Source organism: Papio anubis, chromosome 17 (genome assembly GCF_008728515.1).
Source record: "Papio anubis isolate 15944 chromosome 17, Panubis1.0, whole genome shotgun sequence".
NCBI lineage: Eukaryota > Metazoa > Chordata > Mammalia > Primates > Cercopithecidae > Papio > Papio anubis.
Window position 1 is genome coordinate 67381164 of NC_044992.1, and position 24565 is coordinate 67405728.

Sequence of the window (24565 nt, forward strand, 5' to 3'; positions counted from 1 at the left end):
AGCGATTGTAGTGTGTCAGCCTCCTGAGTAGCTGGGATTACAGGTACATGCCACCACACCTGGCTAATTTTTTTTTTTTTTTTTTGTGCGACGGAGTCTCGCTCTGTCGCCCAGGCTGGAGTGCAGTGGCTGGATCTCGGCTCACTGCAAGCTCCGCCTCCCGGGTTCACGCCATTCTCCTGCCTCAGGCTCCCGAGTAGCTGGGACTACAGGCGCCCGCCACCTCGCCCGGCTAGTTTTTTTGTATTTTTAGTAGAGACGGGGTTTCGCCGTGTTAGCCAGGATGGTCTCGATCTCCTGACCTCGTGATCCGCCCGTCTCGGCCTCCCAAAGTGCTGGGATTACAGGCTTGAGCCACCGCGCCCGGCCTAATTTTTGTATTTTTAGTAGAGATGGGGTTTCACCTTGTTGGCCAGGCTGGTCTCACACTCCTGGCCTCAAGCGATCTGCCCGTCTTGGCCTCTCAAAGTGCCGAGATTACAAGTGTGAGCCACCATGCCCGGCCAGAAAAACTTTGAATAAAGTCAAGGTATTATATGATTTGGGGGAGAATGAACGGGGCTTTTTTGTACTCTTGAATATTCTCTAAAATCAGTGATGTGGGCCAGGCACGGTGGCTCAAGCTTGTAATCCTAGCACTTTGGGAGGCTGAGACGGGTGGGCCACGAGGTCAGGAAATCGAGACCATCCTGGCTAACCCGGTGAAACCCCGTCTCTACTAAAAAAAAAAATACAAAAAACTAGCAGGGCGAGGTGGCAGGTGCCTGTAGTCCCAGCTTCTCGGGAGGCTGAGGCTGGAGAATGGCATAAAGCTGGGAGGCGGAGCTTGCAGTGAGCTGAGATCCGGCCACTGCACTCCAGCCTGGGCAACAGAGCGAGACTCCGTCTCAAAAAAAAAAAAAAAAAAAAATCAGTGATGTGAGTGACCCTTACATGAACCTTCCTCAGTTTCACCAGCTCTAGGCCCCATAGGGCAAGGGGACAATTATAGAAAGAAGGGACCATGGACACATAGACTAGTTGCACACCTTCCTGGCTCTTGTTAGTTCTTGGGGCAGGACAGCTCACAGGTGTCAGAATGTTCCAGTGAGCCCCAGTGAAAAGTGGGCTGAAATAATTGCCAGTGATTGGCTCCCCCACTGTAAAACACTGACTTGCTTGAGTGCGCGTAGCACCTGAACTGTGGGTTGCTGTGTGTGTGTGCACATGCGTGTGTGCACAGGTGCGGTCGGGAGTTTCATTGCATCTAGGGGCTTCATAGTGGCCATAAGATCATATTGTGTTTACTCTGACTAAAGGCCAGTGTGGGATCAAAGGAGGTTCAGACACACTTAGAAATTCACTAGACACTTTATTTGCCTGAATAATACTCCCTGAGCTTGCTTTTTCTGTCAGAGAGAATGTTCTAAATCAGGATCACTTTAGAAGATTTGGAAGCCACATCTCTGTAGCTGTGTAGTGTGTCAGATCCATCCAAATATTTACCTACCACCAATTATAGCTTTATTTTCCCTTATTTTTTAAAGCTTTTTTTTTTTTTTTTTTTTGGGAGATACGGTCTTACTCTGTCACCCAGGCTAGAGTGCAGTGACGTAATCATAGCTCACTGCAGCCTTGAACTCCTGGGCTCAAATGATCCTCACTTCAGCCTCCTGAGTAGCTGGGACTATAGGCCTGTACCACCACACCTGACTGATTTTTTATTTTTAGATTTGTTTCGTGAAGTCAGGGTCTTACTATGTTGCCAGGCTGGTCTGGAACTTCTGACCTCAAGCAGTCTTCCGTCCTCTGCTCCCCAAAGCGCTGGCCTGAGACACCACACCCAGCCTAAACTAAAAGCCATTTTTAGTAACTCCCACCAACGTGGTTACTATTAGAAAGTTGTATGGTTTCTGGGTCATGTTTGGTGTCAGAATGTGTACATATATCCTTATAAATATCGAATGTAGAACTGATAGTAGTTTACCTTTCAGATTTGCAAAAATAAGGAAAGATTTTTAGCAGCTTGCAAGAAACATATACATACTTGGATGAATAATTAGAATTTTAATTTACAGCTCATATGCTCTTACAGTATTCTCTTTGAGGGTAAAACATACTTTATTCTCAAACTTAAAGAACCTTGGATAAGCCATGAATTATGGCCTCAGTGACTACATTTCTTTTTAGGAGTTATATGTGGGGGAAGGAAAGAAGTAGGTACATGGAAGTGTTAACATGGAAAACAGGAGATTACAGAGAAGCATTATTTGAGCCTTTGGATACTACAAATAATCTTCAACAATGACTGGGTTTTTTTGGCTTTTTGTTTTTCCTTTCCTTTTGTGCTAGTTGCAGAATCCTATCATATTATGGTTAGATTTCAATAAAGAATGTTTAAGATCAGGACTTTGTCTTGCATTTAAAAAAGACCTTATATTCAAGTTAAAGCTTGTATATATTTGTTTTTTGTTTTTGTTTTTGAGACAGAGTTTTGCTCTGTCCCCCAGGCTGGAATGGCCAGGAGAGCAGCAGGAACTGCAGGAACAGGTGCTTCCTCACTGGCCACTCCATCTTGAAAACTCATGGCCCATGTCCCGAGGCTGAGTGGCATCCAGAGTGAGTTATTCTACCGGCTCAATCTCTTGTCCCTTTTGTTGGGCTTACATCTTGCTGTTCACTGTTCTGGGATTCACCAAGTCCTGAGCAAATCTGGTGTTGCAGCGCCACCTCTTTCTGTTGGCTTGTCTTTTTTTTTTTTTTTTAGATGGAGTCTTGCTCTGTTGCCCAGGCTGGAGTACAGTGGCACAATCTTGGCTCACTGCAAGCTCCGCCTCCCGGGTTCATGCCATTCTCCTGCCTCAGCCTCCCGAGTAGCTGGGACTACAGGTACCCACCACTATGCCTGGCTAATTTTTGTATTTTTAGTAGAGACAGGGTTTCACCTTGTTAGCCAGGATGGTCTCAAGCTCCTGACCTCGTGATCCACCCGCCTCGGCCTCCCAAAGTGCTGGGATTACAGGCGTGAGCCACCGCGCCTGGCCCTGTTGGCTCGTCTTGGTTGTCTGGAGTTCATCATTGTCTTGCCTATATGTCTCTGTACTCAAATCTGTAGGTTTGTCCAAATCAGATTATAAACAAACATAAAACATACAGGGTGGACATTCATGCAGACATGCACAGACATGCACTCCACAAAAAGATTGACCACAGCTCTTTTTTTTTTTTTTTAAGACAGTCTTGCTCTTGTCGCCCAGGCTGGAGTGCAATGGGGGGATCTCGGCTCACTGCAATCTAGGCCTCCTGGGTTCAAGTGACTCTCCCGCCTCAGCCTCCTGAGTAGCTGGGATTACAGGTGCATGCTACCACACCCAGCTAATTTTTGTATTTTTTAGTAGAGGCGGGGTTTCGCCATGTTAGCCGGGCTGGTCTCGAACTGACCTCAGGTGATCCCCCCACCTCAGCTTCCCAAAGTGTTGGGATTACAGACATGAGCCACCAAGCCTGGCCTAATTTTTGTATTTTTAATAGAGATGGAGTTTTGCCCTGTTGGCCAGGCTGGTCTTGAACTCCTGATCTCAGGTGATCTGTCCACCTTGGCCTCCCAGAGTGCTGGGATTACGGGCATGTGGCACTACACCAAACCACGGTTAGTTTTTGTATTTTTAGTAGAGACGGGGTTTTGCCATATTGACCAGGTTGATCTCAAACTCCTGGCCTCAGGTGATCCACCTGCCTTGGCCTCCGAAAGTGCTGGGATTACAGGCATGAGCCACCATGTCTGACTGGTACCCAGCTTTTGCCAGTAGTCATCATGATACCCATTGGTTGTTGGAGGAAATAGAAACAGGAATTAATCTGTAGTGGCTGTGCATGGTGGCTCATGCCTGTAATCCCAGCACTTTCAGAGGCTAAAGAGGGTTGCTTGAGGTCAGGAGTTTGAGACCAGCCTGGGCAATGTCATCTCTATAAAAAAATATAAAAATTAGCTGGGTGGGGTGGCAGGTGCCTATAGTCCCAGCTATTTGAGAGGCTGAGGTGGTAAGATTGCTCGAGCCTGGGAGGCTGCAGTGACCTGTAATTGCACCACTGCACTCCAGCCTGGGTGACAGAATGAGATTCTTTTTTTCAAAAAGTAGATCTGTAATGGTCTCTGCACATTCTCAGCACCAATGACAAAAGAGGAGCCAAATGCCAGCAACTGACTCTGTGTGTGAGGCGGAAGATCTCAATGTTAGTGTTCAGGTGAGGAACAAAGCTGAGCAGACATGATGTGGAATAGAGAGCTTGCTGAGTTAATTGCCAGGAGAAGTATCTAAGTCAGAGGTTGGAGCTGCTTCTCTGTGTTTTATTGGGTTCGTGCAGAGCTGCTTTATACCAGGCTTGTACCACTTGGTATGCTTTTTGCTTTTCTTTTCACTTCTACACCTCTCAGACACCTGCTGTGGGTCAGCTCTGTGCAGGGGTACAAAGGTGATAGATGTGGCAGTGTATAAAACAGTCAGAACCCACTGTGGTGGCTGTACCAGCAGTATTCACATAGTGTAGTAGGAACATGGAAGAGGGGGCAGGCAGGGTCAGAGAACCCTCAGGGTGATCTAGACCCAGGGGACAACATGATCAAAAGTATGGAGATGTAAGGGTGTGATGCGATGGGGCATATCAACTGTTTAGAGCAGAGGTCACCTGTAATCCCAGCACTTAGGGAGCAGAGGCCAGAGGATAGCTTGAGCCCAGGAGTTCGAGACGTGCTCGGGCAATATAGTGAGACCCCTTTCTCCACAAAAAGGGGAAAAGAAGACAAAAATACCCAAGTGTAGAGCAGAGGTCGGCAAACCAGCCTGCATACCAAATCCAGCCTGCTGCCTGCTTTTTTATGGCCCACTTTCTTTTGAGACAGGTCTCAGTCTATCCTCCTGGCTGGAGCACAGTAGGACAGTCTTGGCTCACTGCAGCCTTGACCTCCCAGGCTCAAAGAATCCTCCTGCCTCAGCCTTCTGAGTAGCTGTGACTATAGGTGTGCACCACCACACCTGGCTAATTTTTGTACTTTTTTGGTAGAGACAGGGTTTTGCCACATTGCCCAGGCTGATTTCCTAACTCCTGAGCTCAAGCAATCCACCGCCTTGGCCTCCCAGAGTGCTGGGATTACAGGCATGAGCCACTGTGCCCTCCCTTCACATTTTTTCAATGACTGAAAAAAATGACATTTCGTGATGTGACGATTATATGAATTTCAAAGAGTCCCTAAATAAAGCCTCCTTTGGGCCAGGCACGGTGGCTCACGCCTGTAATCCCAGCACTTTGGGAGGCCGAGTTGGGCGGATCACGAGGTCAGGAGATCGAGACCATCCTGGCTAATGAAGTGAAACCCTGTCTCTACCAAAAATACAAAATATGAGCTGGGCGCGGTGGCGGGTGCCTGTAATCCCAGCTACTTGGGAGACTGAGGCAGGAGAATGGCATGAACCCAGGAGGCGGAGCTTGCAGTGAGCAGAGATCGCACCACTGCACTCCAGCCTAGGCGACAGAGTTAGATTCTGTCTCAAAAAATAAAAAATAAATAAATAAAATAAAGCTTCCTTTGAACCTGCGCTCATTCGTTTCTCTATTGTCCTGGCTGCTTGTGCCCTTCAGCGGCAGAGTCGAGTAGTTGCAACAGGAGACTGACTATATGTGATGCTCATTGCTTCACATTGCTGCACGTATCAGCATACCACTTTTTTTTTTTTTTGAGACGGAGCCTCGCTCTGTTGCTCAGGCTGGAGTGCAGTGGCGCAATCGGGCTTATTTCAAGCTCTGCCTCTCGGATTCATGCCGTTCTCCTGCTTCAGCCTCCCGAGTAGCTGGGACTACAGGCGCCCGCCACCACACCCGGCTAATTTTTTGTATTTTTGGTAGAGATGGGGTTTCACTGTGTTAGCCAGAATGGTCTTGATCTCCTGACCTCTGATCCGCCCACCTCGACCTCCCAAAGTGCTGGGATTCCAGGCATGAGCCCCTGTGCCTGGCCAGCATACCACATTTTATACATTCTTCATCACTGTTGCATACCTCTTATGTCAAAAGAAGAGAGGAAGAGAGGAAGAGAAAAATGCACTTCAAGTATTACACTTTTAAGGCTCGGTGGCATGTGGATTATTTTGTTAACACATTCGGTGGAAAAGCATCTAATAATAAAGATAGCTGTGACTGTGCATGGTGGCTTATGCTTGTAATCCCAGCACTTTGGGGGGGCTGAGGCAGGAGTACAACTTGAGCCCAGGAGTTGAGGTTGCAATGAGCCGTGATTACACTACTGCACTCCAGCCTGGTGATAGCGAAAGAAAAAGAAAGGAATATTCCTTTAAAATTTTTTTTTTTTTTTTTTTTTTTGAGACGGAGTCTCGCTCTGTCTCCCAGGCTGGAGTGCAGTGGCGCAATCTCCACTCACTGCAAGCTCCGCCTCCCGGGTTCACGCCATTCTCCTGCCTCAGCCTCCCGTGTGGCTGGGACTACAGGCGCCCGCCACCGCGCCCGGCTAATTTTTGTATTTTTAGTAGAGACGGGGTTTCACCATGTTAGTCAGGATGGTCTCGATCTCCTGACCTCGTGATCCACCCATCTCGGCCTCCCAAAGTGCTGGGATTACAGGCGTGAGCCACCGTTTTTTTTTTTTTTTTTTTTTTTTGAGATAGAGTCTTGCTCTGTCGCCCAGGCTGGAGTGCAGTGGCGTGATCTCAGCTCACTGCAACCTCCATCTCCCGGGTTCAAGTGATTCTTCTGCCTCAGCCTCCTGAGTAGCTGGAACTACTGGCACCTGCCACCACACCTGGCTAATTTGTATTTTTAGTAGAGACAGGATTTCACCATGTTGGCCAGGTTGGTCTTAAACTCCTGACCTTGTGATCCACCCGTCTTGGCCTCCCAAAGTGCTGGGATTACAGGCGCGAGCCACTGCACCCGGCCCCCACCTTTTTTTTTTTTTTTGGAGATTGCTCTGTTGCCCAGGCTGGAGTACAGTGGTCCGATCTCAGCTCATTTCAACCTCAACTTCCCTGGTTCGAGTGATTCTCATGCCTCAGCCACTCAAGTAGTTGGGATTATAGGTGTGACTCACCACGCCTGGGTAATTTTTTTTTTATTTTTGGTAGAGACGGGATTCTCGATGTTGGCCAGGCTGGTGTCAAACTCCTGACCCCAAGTGATTTGCCCACCTTGGCCTCCCAAAGTGCTGAGATTACAGGAGTGAGCCACTGCACCTGACCTAAAAATTTTTTTCTGACCATTGCTTTTTTACGAGTTGGGAATATTGTGATAAGTGCTTCGTCTGATAATGCTGATGAATTTTTCAGCATAGATGTCTTTTTTTTTTTTTTTTTTGAGACAGGGTCTCGTTCTGTCACCCAGGCTGGCATGCAGTGGTGCAACCGTAGCTCACTGCAGCCTCAAACTCTTGGGTTTAGTGATCCTCTCACTTCAGCCTCCCAAGTAGCTGGGACTACAGGTGCATGCCTGGCTTCGTTTTCTTAAAATTATGTTTTAAAAATGTTTTAGTGATAGAGTCTTGCTATGTTGCCTTCAAACTCCTGGGCTCAAGTGATCCTCCCACCTCCGCCTCTTGAGTTGGTGGGATTACGGGGATAAGCCACTGCATGCAGTTAGGAATATTTCCTTACAGCAGAATTTCTTCATAAGAATGAAAACTACATTTTTGTAGTTTCAGTTGCAGGCTACAACTGAAGCAGGTTTCTGAGTGGCTCGTTTGTTAGCTAGGCAAGGAAAGCCATTTACTGATGTTGAGTTAATTAAATTGTGTTTGATTGCAGGAGCTGGAGAAGTGTGTCCAGAGAAAACACACTTTTGTTTGAGAGTGTTAGCTTTTCAGCAGGAACAGTGTCTCAAAATGTTGAGGACGTTAGGAGCAACATCAGTAGTCAATTAAAACAGAAGGCTGGGCTGGGCGCCATGACTCACACCTGTAATCCTAGCACTTTGAGAGGCCAAGGTGGGCGGATCACAAGGTCAGGAGATTGAGACCACCCTGGCCAACATGGTGAAACCTCGTCTCTACTAAAAATACAAAAATTAGCTGGGTGTGGTGGCCCACGCCTGTAGTCCCAGCTACTCAGGAGTCTGAGACAGGAGAATCACTTGAACCCGGGATGCGGAGGTTGCAATGAGCCAAGATCACACCACTGTACTCCAGCCTGGTAACATAGCCAGACACCGTCACCAAAAAAAAAAAAAAAAAAAAAAAAGGCCGATTTCATGTGGTTTTTCCTGGCTGTTGATGAGTCCACAGCTAGTTACTATTACTGTTTAGTTTTTACTTATTCATGGAGTTGATGCCAAGTTTGAAGAGAGTGAGGAATTAACCTCTATGAATAGTTTGTTTGGAACAATTACAGGTGAGAGTATTTTCAAAAAAGCTAAGAAAACACTAATTCAGTACAACCTAAAGTGTAATCTGCTAGTATCTTTTACAACTGGTGGTGGTAAAAATATGTGTACAGCAGAAAAATAATTGAACAAATTTACGAAACTTGTGAAAATGTAAGGTGGTTTATTCATTGTATTATTCATCAGCAGGTACTTTGCAGGAAATGTTTTAGTTTATCATGTGTTGTTAAACCCTTAGCATCAGTAATTTTACTTGGTTTTGTGAATCATCATCAGTTCCATTAGTTTTTTTTTTTTTTTGAGACGGAGTCTCGCCCTGTTGCCCAGGCAGGAGTGCAGTGGTGCGATCTGGGCTCACTGCAAGCTCCGCCTCCTGGGTTCATGCCATTCTCCTGCCTCAGCCTCCCAGTGGCTGGGATTACAGGCGCTCGCCACCATGCCCGGCTAATTTTTTGTATTTTTAGTAGAGACGGGGTTTCACCGTGTTAGCCAGGATGGTCTCGATCTCCTGACCTCGTGATCCGCCCGCCTCGGCCTCCCAAAGTGCTGGGATTACAGGCATGAGCCACCGCGCCCGGCCGGTTCCATGAGTTTTTGTCCGAAATAGAAGCTGAATATTCTGATGTGCCCTGCTACGCAGTAGTTTGATGACTGAGCAGTGGTAGTTTTCTTTCAACTTTTTGAGCTCAGGGCTGAGATTGAAAATTTTCTGAGGAGAATCGCTCTCAACCACTATTAAATGCTGAATGGCTTTGGAAATTAGCTTTTGCTGCAGACTAGGTAATGTTTGTTAATGAATTCAACCTAAAACTCCAAAGTAAAACAGTGCTTATGCAAACCTTATGCTTCAGGGAAGTCATGTTGATGACAGCAAATGTTTAAATCATTATGTCATGTTAAGCTGCCTTGTATACTTCCTGTGCTGTCAAAAGTGAAAACAAAGGCAAGCTCTCCATTCCTACACACATGTTCCAAATGCAGGCTATAGTTTTATCAGGGATTTTGCATCTCAATGTGAACACAAAGGAAATTTCTCTATTTTGAAATCCATCGGGTGGGCACGGTGGCTCACACCTGTAATCCCAGCACTTTGGGAGGCGGTGGGCAGGTCACTTGAGGTCAGGAGTTCAAGACCAGCCTGGCCAACAAGGGGAAATCCCGTCTCTACCAAAAAATACAAAAATTAGCCGGGTGTGGTGGCGCATGCCTGTAGTTCCAGCTACTCGGGAGGCTGAGGCAGGAGAATCGCTTGAATGTGGGAGACAGAGGTTGCAGTGAGCTGAGATCACGCTGCTGCACTCCTGCCTGGGTGACAGAGTGAGATTCCATCTAAAAAATAAAAATAAAAAATCTGCACAATTGAGTTTACGACATATCTTCAACTGGAAGTGATTAAAAGATAAGTATTAATAGAATTCTGGCCATGCATGGTGGCTCACACCTGTAATCCCAGCACATTGGGAGGCCGAGGCTGGCGGATCACCTGAGGTCAGGAGTTCAAGACCAGCCTGGCCAACAAGGGGAAACCCCGTCTCTACCAAAAAATACAAAAATTAGCCGGGTGTGGTCGCGGGTACCTGTAATCCCAGCTACTCGGGAGGCTAAGGCAGGGAGAATCGCCTGAACCCGGGAAGCAGAGGTTGCGGTGAGCCAAGATCGTGCGACTGCACTCCAGCCTGGGCAACAGAGCGAGACTCCGTCTCAAAAAAAAAAAAAAAAAAATAGTGGAATTCTATAATTGTCATCTAAGAGATGGATATCCTGAATAAAAATTATATGCTTGGCTGGGCGTGGCGGCTTACACCTGTAATCCCAGCACTTTGGGAGGCTGAGGTGAGCAGATCACAAAGTCAGGAGATCGAGACCATGGTGAAACCCTGTCTCTATTAAAAATACAAAAAATTAGCCGGGTGCGGTGGCGGGCCCCTATAGTCCCAGCTACCTGGGAGGCTGAGGTGGAAGGATCACCTGAGCCCTGGAGGTTGAGGCTACAGTGAGCTATGATTGCACCAGTGCACTCCTGGGTGACAGAGTGAGACTGTCTCAAATGGAAAAAAAACAAGCCCGTGTGCTTGTGGAATGTTATCAACATTTAGCAATACCTATATATGTGAAAAGACATTTTCAAAGATGAAATACATAAAAATCTCATTATAGGCCAGGTGTGGTGGCTCACACCTGTAATCCCAGCACTTGAGGAGGTCAAAGCCGGGGAGGATTACTTGAACTCAGGAGTTCATGACCAGCCTGGGTAACATAGCGAGACCTGTCTGTACTAAAAATCAAAAAAATTTAGCTGGGCATGGGGGCACGCACCTATAGTCCAGCTACTCCAGAGGCTGAAGTGGGAGGATCACTTGAGCTCAGGAGGTCAAGGCTGCAGTGAGCCCTGCTTGAGCCACTGCACTCCAGCCTGGGCAACAGAGCGAGCCCCTGCCTTAAAGAAAGAAAAATTTTTATGTGTGTGTATGTGTGTGTGTGTGTGTGTGTTTGGGTGTGTATATATATAAAATATATATGTATGTATTACAGAGTCACAATTAACGATGAACATTTGTAATCCATTTTGATAAAAGGGATCCCCCAACTTTGCAAAATGTTATCCCCTCAAAAAGAAATCTAAAGTCCGCTGGGTGCAGTGGCTCACGCCTATAATCCTAGCACTTTGGGAGGCTGAGGTGCTTGAACCCCAGGGGCAGAGTTTGCAGTGAGCCGAGATCATGCCACTTCACTCCATCCCGGGCAAAAGAGTGAGACTCTGTCTCAAAAAAAAAAAACAGAAAAAGAAATCTAAAGTCTGAAATATTTACCATTTGGTCCTTTACAAGAGGAGTTTGCTGGCCGGCACAGGGGCTCAAGCCTGTAATCCCAGCACTTTGGGAGGCTGAGGCTGAGGCGGGTGGATCACAAGATCAGGAGATCGAGACCATCCTGGCTAACACAGTGAAGCCCTGTCTCTACTAAAAATACAAAAAAATTAGCCAGGTGTGGTGGCACGCACTTGTAGTCTCAGCTACTCGGGAGGCTGAGGCAGGAGAATTGCTTGAACCTGGGAGGCGGAGGTTGCAGTGAGCCAAGATCACACCACTGCACTCCAGCCTGGACAACAGAGGGAGACTCCGTCTCAGAAAGAAAAAAGAAAAAAAAAAAAGTTAAATTCGGGCTCTAGGAAGAGGGTTGAGCACCATGCAGTGTCATCTGGACAGAGAAAGGCCAGTAACAGAGAGGTCAGTTTAGGAAAAGATCCTAAGTCCCTGATCCAGGGCAGTGGGAATGGAAGTGAAGAGGCTTACCATGGAATCTGTGGCTCACTGTCTGTCCTGATCTATGAGAGCCCTGCCAGCTAGAGCCTCTTTGGAGTCTCATCTGCACATGGCACCGTGGACATGTCTGCCCCAAGTCAGCAGGCTCACCAGGTCTAGCTCCTGTCCTCGGGGACCTTTCTTTCTCCAGGACAGACTGTGCCCAGAGGCAGGGTGAACATATCCTAGGTTTCTCCTCCTGCCTCCCTGTGCTTTCATAAGGCACTGACACCAGGCAGGCACGTGTCACTCTTAGAACTACCAGGTTTAGCAAATAAAGGATGCTGGCTGGGCATAGTGGCGCATACCTGTAACCCCAGCTCCTCTGGAGACTGGGGCAGGAGGATTACTTGAGGCCAAGAGTTTGAGTCTGTGCTATACCATGATTGAGCCTGTGAACAGCCACTGCACTCCAGTCTGGGCAACATAACAAGACCCTGTCTCTTAAAAACAAACCAGGATGCCAGTTACATTGGAAACAGATAATTTCTTTTTTTTTTTTTTTTTTTTTTTGTGAGATGTAGTTTTGCTTTTGTTGCCCTGGCTGGAGTGCAATGGCACGATCTTGGCTCACTGCAACCTCTGCCTCCTGGGTTCAAGTAATTCTCCTACCTCAGCCTCCTGAATAGCTGGGACTACAGGCATGTGCCACTATGTCTGGGTAATTTTTTTTTTTTTTTTTTTTGAGATGGAGCCTTGCTCTGTCACCAGGCCGGAGTGCAGTGGTGCAATCTCGGCTCACTGCAACCTCCGCCTCCCAGGCTCAAGTGATTCTCCTGCCTTGGCCTCCCAAGTAGCTGGGACTACAGGCACAGGCCACCACGCCCAGCTAATTTTTGTATTTTTTAGTAGAGACAGTTTCACCAGGTTGGCCAGGATGGTCTCGATCTCTTGACCTTGTGATCCGCCCGCCTTAGCCTCCCAAAGTGCTGGGATTACAGGCATCCATGGGCTCATGCCACCGCGCCCAGCCATTTTTTAAATATTTTTAGTAGAGACCGGGTTTCACCATTTTGGCCAGTCTGGTCTTGAACTCCAGACTTCAGGTGATCCACCCGCCCCGGCTTCCCAAAGTGTTAGGATTACAGGTGTGAGCCACCGCGCCTGACCAGAAACAGATAATTTCTTTAGGATAAGTATGTCCCATGTAATATTTGAGACTTAATTAGGCTAAAATATTATTCATTGCTTATATGAGATTCCAGTGTAACTGGGTGTTCCGTCCTTAATCTGCCCATTCTAACCATGCCTCACTCTTCTGTGCTGCTGTCTCTGGGCCCAGCTTCCTTCTTTCAGGAAAGTTCCTTCTCTCCCATTTTCTGTTACCTCCTGAGGTAGTTTCTTTGTGGGTCCAAAAAGTCAGGAAGAGGATGTACCTCCCAGGAGAGGGATGGTTGTAGCAGTTTGAGGAATGGGTATCCCAGCTCAGTGCCAGGCTTGGTGCCTGTGTGCGGCAGGAGGGCACAGCTTTCTGTCTAACCAGACAGTAAAGGAGAAGAACCTTTGCTTCAGATGCCAAAGGGACCAGGAGAACATCAGGCTGTAGGGAGCCTTCCAGATTTCTGCCTGGGGTCTTCAGGATGTACCTGGAGCCCAGAGATGAAGCCCTTGAAATTTGCAGTTTGTCTCCTGCACCTCACCTTATTCTCCTTTTCTCGTTTCTGTTCCCTTCCTATTCCATGCACATCCACAAAGGTACTGGGGGCTCAGACAGACACACTCTGTCTCTAAGCTCATCCTGTTCCTGTTCCGAAAACACCTTCAAATTCTTCATCCGCTAGTACCTGTCCTCCCCGCTTCCCCCTTCCTCCTTCCTGCATCCCATCCTGGGTCAAGGATCCCTCGTTTGGATCGACTTGTTCCCTTCATGCTTCTTTCTGCAGTCTCCAAGCCTCTGGCACCATCCTTCTGAATGGCGTTAGATGCCCTATCCCAAGTCATTTGTTGCTTGCATTGTTAGGCTCGAGAGACTAAAAAGAACTACACTAACTGCTTGTCCTTCCTGGGGCCAGGGGCGGGGGGATCCAGTCTAGGAGACCCCCCAACCTGGACACATGTAGTGAACAAAAACCCAGATGTAAGGGGGTAAGTGGGTCTGGGGCCTTCCACTGGGTGGGATGTGGGAGAAGAGATTTGGGAGTGTCTTGGATGTTACACATGCAGGGCAGAGGAGAGAGACCAGTGAAGGTTGGGAGGAGGCGGCCAAAAGGAGACAGCTTCATGCCCCCAGGACATAAATAGCCCGGCTGCTGCAGGTACTCCATGTGAGGTGACAGGACGGGACAGAACAGGCTGGAGCAGCAGGGGCGGGGTGGGGGGGTGGGTCTCTTCAGAACGTCAGTATGAGTTTTTTTCCCCAAGCACAGATCTAGGTAGTGCTAGGAAATGTCTCTGGGCGGAGGCGGGCAGAAAGGACGGTAATTACTGAGTCAGTAGTCCCGAGGGATGCCTTGTGACCTGGGCTTTCAGCTTCAGAGCTGAAAAGCCTAAGTGCTTATCTGCAGATTCCTCCTCTCAGCCCACAGCCTCAGCTCATGCTACAGGCGAGGCCTGCAACAACAGGCAGGTGGACCTGGGTAGCAGAGGCCTGTAGAGTTTGGCAGAGGTGCCTCATGCTCTTGTTTGCAGCCCTTTGCCTGTGATTAGTGGTTTGACTTGGGAAACCTTGGAAAGGGCTCAGAGAACCAAGCTGCTGACTAACGCCACAGCTGGTCAACACAGCAGACAGCTGACCGCCGAGGCCGCTGTGGTCTCTGGTTCCTGCCTTTCAGGCTGGTGTGGGACTGGGGTGTTGGTTTGGATCCTAGAGTTGAGGTGTAGCCTTACAGCTCTGGGTCTCTCCTGGTGTCCCAGTGGAACTAGCACCCCAGAGCAGGGCCCTCCGGGGACTTGGCAGCTAACTTCTTGCTGGGAAACAAGAGATTTCATTCTCTGCTCCTGGCCTGCCCCACATGGGGCTCTCTCTGCAGGTACCTGAAAGAATTCCGCACGGAGCAGTGCCCACTCTTTGTGCAACACAAATGCACGCAGCATCGGCCCTACACCTGCTTCCACTGGCACTTCGTGAACCAGCGGCGCCGCCGGTCCATCCGCCGTCGGGACGGCACCTTCAATTACAGCCCTGACGTCTACTGCACCAAGTACGACGAGGCTACAGGCCTCTGCCCGGAGGGCGACGAGTGAGTGACCCAGGCTGTCCTTAGAGGAGCCCCATGTCTCCTTCTGGGTCAGATGCCCTCAGGGTAGGCTGGGCAGATTCTGGGAAGCCATCCAGAGGACTGGTTGCAGCCCAGCCCATGGCCCGATCCTGGGCTCAGACCCCACCATCCCTGGCCGTGGGCTGTGGGGAGGTGCCATTTCCCTTTCCCACTTTTAGGAAACGTAAGACACCTTTCTTTCACTAAGCCTAAGGGCCCACATCTAAACCCCGGAGGCTCCCTGGCCTTTTTTCATTCTCCCCTGGGGATCACAGGGCCCCTCTCCCTATCCGGGAGGTACACTTGCCACATCCCGTGCAGTTCCCACCAAAGCTGGCTGTTTAGAGAGAGCGCCTCACTGGTGTCCAGGTTTGCTGACCCTAAATATCTTACTGCAAATCTCTGTAGAGAAATAGGGCACAGCACTGACAGACATAGGAAGGTGCCACACCTGGGAGTGTCACGGATGGAACATTCACTGACCCTGCTTGTCTCATAGAACCTTCCCTACGTCAGCCCTCTTTTTTAAAATTTGTATAATTGTATTTATTTAGACAGGGTCTCCCTCTTTCCCCCACGCTGGAGTGCAGTGGCACCATCCTCGCTGCACCCTCAAACTCCACTCTGTTGCCCAGGCTGGAGTGCAGTGGTGTGATCTTGGCTCACTGAAACCTCCGCCTCCTGGGTTCAAGTGATTTTCCTGCCTCAGCCTCCCAAGTAGCTGGGACTACAGGCGTGCACCACAACATCTGGCTAAGTTTGCATTTTTAGTAGAGACAGGGTTTCACCATGCTGGCCAGGCTGGTCTCGACCTCCTGACCTCAGGTGATCTGCCCTCCTCGGCCTCCCAAAGTGTGGAAATTACAGGCATGAGCCACTATGCCCAGCTTCAGTTCATTTATTTGTTTTTTTTTGAGATGGAGTCTTGCTCTGTTGGCCAGGCTGGAGTGGGCACCTGCTTCCACCAGCACTTCCATGTCAGCTCACTGCAACCTCCACCTCCTGGGTTTAAGCAATTCTACCTCAACCTCCCAAGTAGCTGCGATTACAGGCGCAGGCCACCATGCCCGGCTAATTTTTTTTATTTTAGTAGAGATGGGGTTTTGCCATGTTGTCCAGGTTGGTCTCAAACTCCTGACCTCAGGTGATCCACCCACCTCAGCCTCCCACAAGTGCTGAGTTTTACAGGCGTGAGCCACCGCGGCTGGCCATGATTTAAAACATTTTTAATTTGTAGAGATGGGTCAGGGGATGTCTTCACTGTGTTGCCCAGGCTGGTCTCAAATTCCTGGCCTCAGATGATCTTCCTGCCTTGCCTCCCTGCTGGGATTGCAGGTGTGAGCTACTGGCCCGGCCTAGCACCTGTTTCTCACGGAGGCCCGAGGCTTGCTGACCCTACCCCTAGCCTAAAGAAGCACTCAGGGGATGAAGGCTGTACCTGGGTTTTGAGTAGATATTTGGTTCTCTGATGGCCCCCAAGCCTGGGCAGCATTTGTTCTCCCAGATGTCTGTCCTGCCCAGGAATGCCAGGCCCTGTTGGGCCCTGTTTAGGCTGCAGGCAGCAGCAGGGCAGTTCTCTTACACCGCAGGAGGGCTCACCATTGCCTTCTTCCTAGGCCATATATGAAAGCTGTTCAACAGTTAGGGCCATATATGAAAGCTGTTCAACAGTTAGGGAAAGGCTGGGCACAGTGGCTTACGCCTGTAATTCCAGCACTTTGGGAGGCTGAGGCGGGTGGATCATGAGGTTAGGAGATCGAGACCATCCTAGCCAACAAGGTGAAGCCCCGTCTCTACTAAAAATACAAAAATTAGGTGGGCATGGTGGCGTGTACCTATAATACCAGCTACTCGGGAGGCTGAGGCAGGAGAATTGCTTGAACCAGGGAGTCGAAGTTGCAGTGAGCCAAGATCGCACCACTGTACTCTAGCCTGGCAGCAGAGTGAGACTCCGTCTCAAAAAAAAGAAAACAAACAAACAACAAAAAAAAACAGTTGGGGAAAGGGCAGGAGGTAGACAGGGAAGCCTAGGCTGCAGGCAGCAAAGTTGAGTGTCCCCCACTACCATGTTCCAGGTGCCCATTCCTGCACAGAACCACAGGAGACACTGAGCGCAGGTACCACCTTCGTTACTACAAAACTGGAATCTGCATCCACGAGACAGACTCAAAAGGCAACTGCACCAAAAACGGCCTGCACTGCGCTTTTGCCCACGGGCCCCATGACCTCCGCTCCCCTGTCTACGACATCAGGTGGGCTGGGTGCTGGGCTGGGCTGATGGCAGTAGGCTGGGGTCCAGGGCAGGGGCCTGGCGGCTGATGACGGTGAGTACCTCAGACTGCAGTGGAGGGCTGGCACTCTGGTTCTTGCCCCCTCATGCCCCCTCTCCACCCTCTCTGTTCTTTCCTCTCCTCCCAGGGAGCTTCAGGCCATGGAGGCCTTGCAGAATGGCCAGACCACAGTAGAAGGGAGCATAGAGGGCCAGTCGGCTGGGGCTGCGAGCCACGCCATGATAGAAAAGATCCTCAGCGAGGAGCCTCGGTGGCAAGGTACAGGCATCCACGCCTCGGCCGCGCCCTCCCTGTCCTGCTCATAGCTGCCCTGGGGATTTGACTCACCGCCACCTACTGCCTGCTGTAGCCGAAGCCCTGACCTGGCCCGCATCCCACCCTACATCCACCATTCAAAAGGCACCTCCAGGGGCGTTTTCTCTGACACATCATGTTCCCAAGATCCCCCCAGGCTTTCACATGTGCACAGGCACGTACATAAGTGCACATGCAAATGTTTTCAGCTCTGCAAGAGTGCCCTTTCACCCTGTGAGCTGTGAGTGTCTCTCTGACGGACAGCATCTGTCGTCCTTGCTGCACCTGGGGCTGTGCTGTGGCCTGGGAGGAGGGGCCCTACTCACATCTCGCAGGGGCCTCCTGTCTTGGACTCCTTCCCAGTGGCTTCTCCTTCCCTCCACTCCAGTCCTGCTAGTCTTGGGGTGCTCCAGCTCCTCTCACCTGACCCCTGCCCTCTGGCCCCCTGTGCAGAGACTGCTTATGTGCTGGGGAACTATAAGACGGAGCCTTGCAAGAAGCCCCCGCGGCTGTGCCGCCAAGGCTATGCCTGTCCCTACTACCACAACAGCAAGGACCGGCGGCGGAGCCCCCGGAAGCACAAATACAGGTCCTTTGGCCCCAGGAGGCCAGCCATGGGAGGGAGGAGTGGCAGGGAAGGGGTCAGACAGAGGCTGCTCCCACTGTGGCTCTCTGGGAGGAGGGGAGGCTGGTCCTGGGGATGACAGGATCGCAAACCCAGGGCCCAGGGGAGGGCATAGTGAGGATGGCTGGACAGTAGGAGCCCAGCTTCACCTCCTGCATGAATGAGGACCCTGGTCAGACCGTCTCTGAGGCCCCACCGCTTCTGAATCTTGAGGGGAATGTGTTGGATGAGGACCAGGCTGCAGTGTGGACAGTGTGGTTGTGGCTCTAGCCTGACCCTACTTGGGCTAGTGGGAGGGCCTGGCCGAGGGGAATCAAACAGTATCCTTTGTGGTGATGTGGCCAGGCTGGGCCAGAGAAAGAGCTTGGCTTGTGGCACCAGTAAGGCCCTGACTCTGCAGCTGGTCTTTTCCATTTCTGTGCCCACGCCGGTAAGGCTGGGTCCAGGTAGCACCCGCTAGGCTCCGATCTCACCCTCTCCTTTCTCCATCTGACCCCACCCTCTTGTTGGCCAGGTCATCTCCATGTCCAAACGTCAAGCACGGGGATGAGTGGGGAGACCCTGGCAAGTGTGAGAACGGAGACGCCTGCCAGTACTGCCACACCCGCACCGAGCAGCAGTTCCACCCCGAGGTGGGCCCCACAGCAGGGTTGGGGGGTGGCTTTGGGAAGTAAGGAGAGGCAGGCAGGGTCAGTGGAGATGTTGGCAGAACCCATCCTGATGCCATCCTGGAAGAGGGACTTGTGGCCACCGGCTCTCCCCAGGCAGTGCCTAGAGGAACCCCGCAGGCTGAATTTGGCATCTTCTATTCTGAGCCCATACTCAGCAAGCAGCCCTCTGCTTCCAGTTCTGTGTCCCCCAGGCCTTCTGACAGGGCAGGTATAGATGGAGTGGGGCGACCTGGCCACTCTGGGCTCTCCACCACTCATGGTGCTTGTAATCCAGTGAATCAGGATTGAAAAAATAGGGCCAAGCATGGTGGCTTATGCCTGTAATTCCAGCACTCTGGGAGGCCGAGGTGGGTGGATCACTTGAGGTCAGGAGTTCACGACTAACCTGCAACATGGTGAAACCCCATCTCTACTAAAAATACAAAAATTAGCCAGATTTGGTGGCAAGCACCTGTAACCCCAGCTACTTGGGAGGCTGAGATGGGAGGATCGCTTGAACCCGGGAGGCGGAAGTTGCAGTGAGCCAAGATCGCGCCACTGCACTCCAGCCTGGGTGACAGAGCGAGACTCCCTCAAAAAAAAAAAAGGGCCAGGTGCGGTGGTTCACGCCTGTAATCCCAGCTCTTTCGGAGGCCGAGGTGGGCAGATCACAAGGTCAGGAGATCGAGACCATCCTGGCTAACACGGTGAAACCCCATCTCTACTAAAAATACAAAAAAAGTTAGCTGGGTATGGTGACGGGCACCTGTAGTCCCAGCTACTCAGGAGGCTGAGACAGGAGAATGGCGTGAACCTGGGAGGCGGAGCTTGCAGTGAGCTGAGATCGCACCACTGCACTCCAACCTGGGTGATGGAGCGAGACTCCGTCTCAAAAAAAAAAAAAGGATTGAAAAAATAAGCTCCTTCCAGCGAAGTAGCCTGGGCCATATCAGTGTGCCTAGGTATTGTCTGGGGTTCAGAGAGGCACCTGCAGTCCCTGCCCTTGGTGTTCCGTGGAAGCCACGACACCCTGAGGTAGACACGCGGACAGAAACTACCTTATGTAGCTGCAGACAACAGAGTGGAAGGTTACTTAGTATAGGTCGCAACCCAGGGTATCCTGGCAGGGGTCACATTGGCAGGGGTGGCTGCCTGAGATGTGGCTCTCTTAATGCCCAGGAGGCGCATTCAGAGGCACAGCCCTGGCCATGCCCGTGAGTGGAGAGTCGCTGGGGGATCCCTTTGGGAGGGCTGGTGGGACCTGTGACCCCAGAAGGGAGGCTGTCGGTGACAGTGGGGAGTGGTGGTGGGCTGCCTCAGGAGTTTGAGTAAGAAGCTGGTAGGGAGAGACATAGTGGAGGGGAGGGGAGGGGCCGGGGACACAGGGCAGGAGATGACTAAGCCAGCCCACCCATGCTGGAGGAAGGGGAGCCTGCCCAGCCTTCCCTCAGGGCCTGAGCCTGACCCGCCTCTGCTCTGCCCTCCAGATCTACAAGTCCACCAAGTGCAACGACATGCAGCAGTCGGGCAGCTGTCCCCGAGGACCCTTCTGCGCCTTTGCCCACGTAGAACGTATGCTGTTCCCATTGCCCCAGGGCAGTGCCCTCTCCCACCCCTCCCTCCCCTGGCCCGCTCAGGCTCAGGCCGGGGATGGCCCCTGGCAGTACGCCCTGCACAGGAGTTCCGGCCTGCCAGCAGTGGGCCTTGTCCCCACTGGAAGCTCCATTCCCCCACCTTTCTGGAAGTAGCCTTGACGGCCGAGAGCTTCCAAAGTAGTGAGATAGAGACTGCAGGGAGTGTCCCCCTGGTTGGGCACTTATGGTTCCAGGGAGGGTTGAGGCACTGTGCCTTCCATAGCTGACGTGGCAAATCCCACCAGTCACCCATGTCATACCCATGACAGATATCACTAATGGAACATGGAGCTCTTGTCTGCTGAGTGCTGCTCAGGCCTCTAGAGCAGAGCTAGCCAGTTAGAATATAATGCAACCCCTATATTATATAAACCCCATGTCATTTTAAAGTTAAAATCTTTAAGCATGTTAACAAAAATAGCAAAATATGAAAATTAACTGGGCATGGTGACACATGCCTGTAATCCCAGCTACTTGGGGGGCTGAGGCATGAGAATCACTTGAACCCAGGAGGTGGAGGTTGCAGTGAGCCGAGATCATGCCACCACACTCTAGCCTGGGCAACAGAGTGAGACTCTGTCAAAAAAAAATTTTTTTTTAATTGGAAAGTATGTTGTTAAATTAATTTTAATAGCATATTTATATTTAGCCCAATATAAAAGGTTATTATTTCAATATACAAAATTATCAAGACATTTTACCTTTGTTTGTAGTAAGTCTGTGAGATCTGATGTGCATTTTAATGCCCACAGGATATTTCCATTCAGACCAGCCTATTTCAGGTACTCAGTAGCCACGTGTGGCTTTCGGCTGCCTTGTGGGACAGTGTGGGTGTGGATCCTCAGCATAACACTGTGGGCCGCCACCAGTCTCAGAGACAGAGCTCTAGTTTGTACCTGCTAACACCTCTTTCTACCCCAAGATACTGCCCTGGGTCTCCTTAACCTCTTTCCAGGCTCAGGCCCTATCTCTGAGATGAGAATGGAAAATAAATTGAGGGCCTTGGGAGGGAGAGGCATATTCTTGATGCGGAAGTGGTCTCCGGCCATGGGCATTGGGACCGCCTGGTTAAGACAGCATAAGGAAGTGATTCAGGCTTTGGAGTTGTGCGGATCAGCGTTCAAGTCCCAGCTCTTCTGTTTTTCAGCTCTGTCACTTTGGTGGGTTTACCTGACCTCTCTGAGCCTCAGTTTTCTTGTCTATAAAACAGAGACCATGTTACTGGTATCTTCTGGTCACCATGAAGATTCACAGTCACTGCAAAGTGCTGGCACAGTACCTGGTACACAGTAAATGCACAGACATGGCATTACTAGAGATGTCGTAGGAACCTTCCCTTTACGTGCAGGGGGATTCCTGGTCTCCTTTGGAAGGGACCCAGGAACATTTTTGGAGGGACAGAGCTGGCTCGGGCCTGCTGACCCCTGCCCCTGACTCTTGCAGAGCCACCCCTAAGTGACGACCTGCAGCCTTCCTCAGCTGTGTCCAGTCCCACCCAGCCGGGTCCTGTCCTGTACATGCCGTCTGCCGCCGGAGACTCGGTGCCTGTGAGCCCCTCCAGCCCGCATGCCCCTGACCTCAGTGCCGTACGTGCCCATCCTGGGGAGTGGGTGGGCACCATGCCTGACAGAGCCAACACTTGCCTCCTAGGCCCTTTCAGCCTGGGCTTGGGAGGTCATCCTGATATTTGTCCTCGGGCCAGGGGGATCTGTCTTTTCCATCTCAGCATTCTTTGTCAAAAGCCCAGGCACGGGGGTGGGGTAGGGCAGTCTCCAGAGCCTGTGCTGATGAGCCTGTAGGATTGGTGGCAGGGACACAGCCTGAGGTCACCCCCCTTTCCCTCGTGAGCTTCGGGCTCCCTGAGTGGTCGCTGCTGCTCGTTGGCAGATTAAAGTGGAACTGAGCCCCTTGAAGACTCCCTCTGAGGAGGGTGGAGGACGGGCCACACACCAGCCTACACTGTGCCCACGGGCCCACTCCCTCCCTCCCCTCCTTCTCCACAGCTCCTCTGTAGAAACAGCAGCCTAGGCAGCCCGTCTAACCTCTGCAGCTCCCCGCCGGGCTCCATCAGGAAGCCCCCAAACCTGGAGGGCATTGTCTTCCCCGGGGAGTCTGGCCTGGCCCCTGGCAGCTATAAGAAGGCTCCCGGCTTCGAGAGGGAAGACCAGGTGGGAGCCGAGTACCTGAAAAATTTCAAATGCCAGGTAAGGGATGAGGGAGGCAGCAGTGAGGTTAGCCTTCTGCATGGGGCAAGAGAATCTTGGAGGAGTGTCCTGGTCCAGCTATGGGGAGGATGACTGGGAGCTAGGACTCCATTGTCCTCGGCCTCTTCAGGACTGAACAGAGGGAGCAGTATCAGCCCATTTGCAGCTGAAGACAGGAAGGCTGGGGAGGCTGCACAGCCTCCCCGGGGCCGCAGAGCTGGTTAGGAGAGAAGCCGGATCCCGCCTGGGTGCGGTCGTTCCCCTGCCCTGAGCTGCCTTCATAGAAAGGCAGGGTCTGGGGGAGCAGGACACAGGGGTCCCTAACTGGACCTGGAGAGAAACCTTCTGGGCTTACATGAGGCCTAGTGTCACCTGGAGGAGAAAGGCAGCTCCCTGCTTAGGGTAGGGGAAGAGGGTAGGGGTGGGGAGGAAGAAGGGGGTGTGTGCATGCATGTGAAGAGGGGTTGCATGTCTGCCCCCACCTGCCCCCTGCTACCTGCAGCCTCAGGGTCAGATGGACTCAGGGACACCCTAGCACCACATTCACCCACTCCCTGAATTTTCTCCCTCAGGCCAAATTAAAACCCCACTCATTAGAGCCCAGGAGTCAAGAGCAGCCTCTGCTTCAGCCCAAACAGGTATAGAGCTCTCAGCCCCTTCCTCCCCTCTGCTGTGGACAGGACTGGCCCAGACCCCCAGGAGGCTTTGGGGAGTGGGAGGCACCACTTTCCCCGAAAGCTGAGGGCAGGACTAAAGTGAGGTCCCAGCCACAAATCCAGAGAGGGTAGGGGGTCAGGCCCTGGAGCCCTGCACTCTGCCAGGCCCTGTACTTCCTTCTTTCTTCCCTGCTACAGGATCGTAGGGGTGAGCGGGCCTGGCAACCTCTGCACCTCCAACTCCATGCTCTCGGCAAGGTGTCGGGTGTGCCAGGGCCCATGTGGGCATGGGGGCACCCGGACTAGAGCTGGCACGGGCCGTTTCCCTTGTCCCCAGCCCGTCTCCAGCCTCTCGTCCTGGCCTCCATATGCAGGCCTCCCATTGCCTCTCCTTTTCCCTCTCTCGTTGCAGGACATGCTGGGCATCCTCCCCGCAGGCAGCCCCCTGACCTCAAGCATCTCTTCTAGTATCACCTCCAGCCTGGCAGCTACCCCCCCTAGCCCAGTGGGCACCAGCAGCGTCCCCGGCATGAATGCAAACGCTCTGCCCTTCTACCCCACCAGCGACACGGTAGAGTCAGTCATAGGTAACTAGGCCATTTCTGTTTGCAGGCCCAGGACTGGGTCTGGGGTCAGAGACCCCCCAGTCTCTGAAGCAGGTCTCAAATCAGCACACCAGACCCCTTAGACATCTGTCTTGGGAAAATCAGGGGGTGGGAGCTCTGCGTCCTTCGAGCTAAAGGGGAAATGACCCCAAGGTGTAGGGCCAAGACCGGCCCTTAGAGCTCCTTCGCACAAATCAGAAAGAGGCGCCTTTTCCCCTTGGTGAGTACACTCTCACCCCAAGACGTGTCATTCAGTCCCCATTCATCTCCCTGGTGTCCTTGTGTAGTGAACACCCTGCACAACATTCTCAGAATTCCTGGTGCTAGAAGTCGGTGCTCCTTTCTTTCAGTCCTCATTTCTAGGTGCCTGCTTTGTGCCAGGTCCTGTGGCAGGCACTGGGGAGACAGGTGACAACGTGCTGCTCCTTCCCTGTAGAGGGAAACTTCCCACCCAGTGGACATATGTCAAGCACCTGCTATCCACCAGCCACTGAGTGCCCAGAGACCCGCCCACCCCCACTGAGCCCGGGGCTGAGACCCTCGAGTTGTAACATCAGGGGACAAGATCCCTGTCTGAGGCAGGGACCCTGGATGGGGATATGATTCCTCCTGGAAGTGTCAAAGGATTCAGAAAGGAGAGGCATTTGGGTTGGACATGGCTGGCAGACGGCATCAGAAGTCAAGAGTCAGGATAGGCATAGGAAGCAGCTGAAGGAAGGGCACTTGGGAGAATACAAGGGGCTTGG

General features: G+C 51.5%; 1 protein-coding gene across 3 annotated transcripts in view; it reads left to right on the top strand.

The window, feature by feature from the left end:
- The window catches only part of UNK (unk zinc finger), a 41828-nt gene that overhangs the window by 11074 nt on the left and 6189 nt on the right, over positions 1–24565 (top strand). For 2 of the 3 annotated variants that reach the window (XM_009191262.3, XM_009191261.3), the window contains exons 2-11: positions 14633–14842; positions 16936–17112; positions 17279–17409; positions 17899–18034; positions 18585–18702; positions 20208–20292; positions 21798–21940; positions 22358–22558; positions 23131–23196; positions 23627–23801. In XM_009191262.3, coding sequence (XP_009189526.1) covers positions 14633–14842; positions 16936–17112; positions 17279–17409; positions 17899–18034; positions 18585–18702; positions 20208–20292; positions 21798–21940; positions 22358–22558; positions 23131–23196; positions 23627–23801 — 1442 coding nt within the window. The remainder of the gene's footprint in view (positions 1–14632; positions 14843–16935; positions 17113–17278; positions 17410–17898; positions 18035–18584; positions 18703–20207; positions 20293–21797; positions 21941–22357; positions 22559–23130; positions 23197–23626; positions 23802–24565) is intronic. The other variant, XM_021927985.2, reaches the window with a different exon arrangement.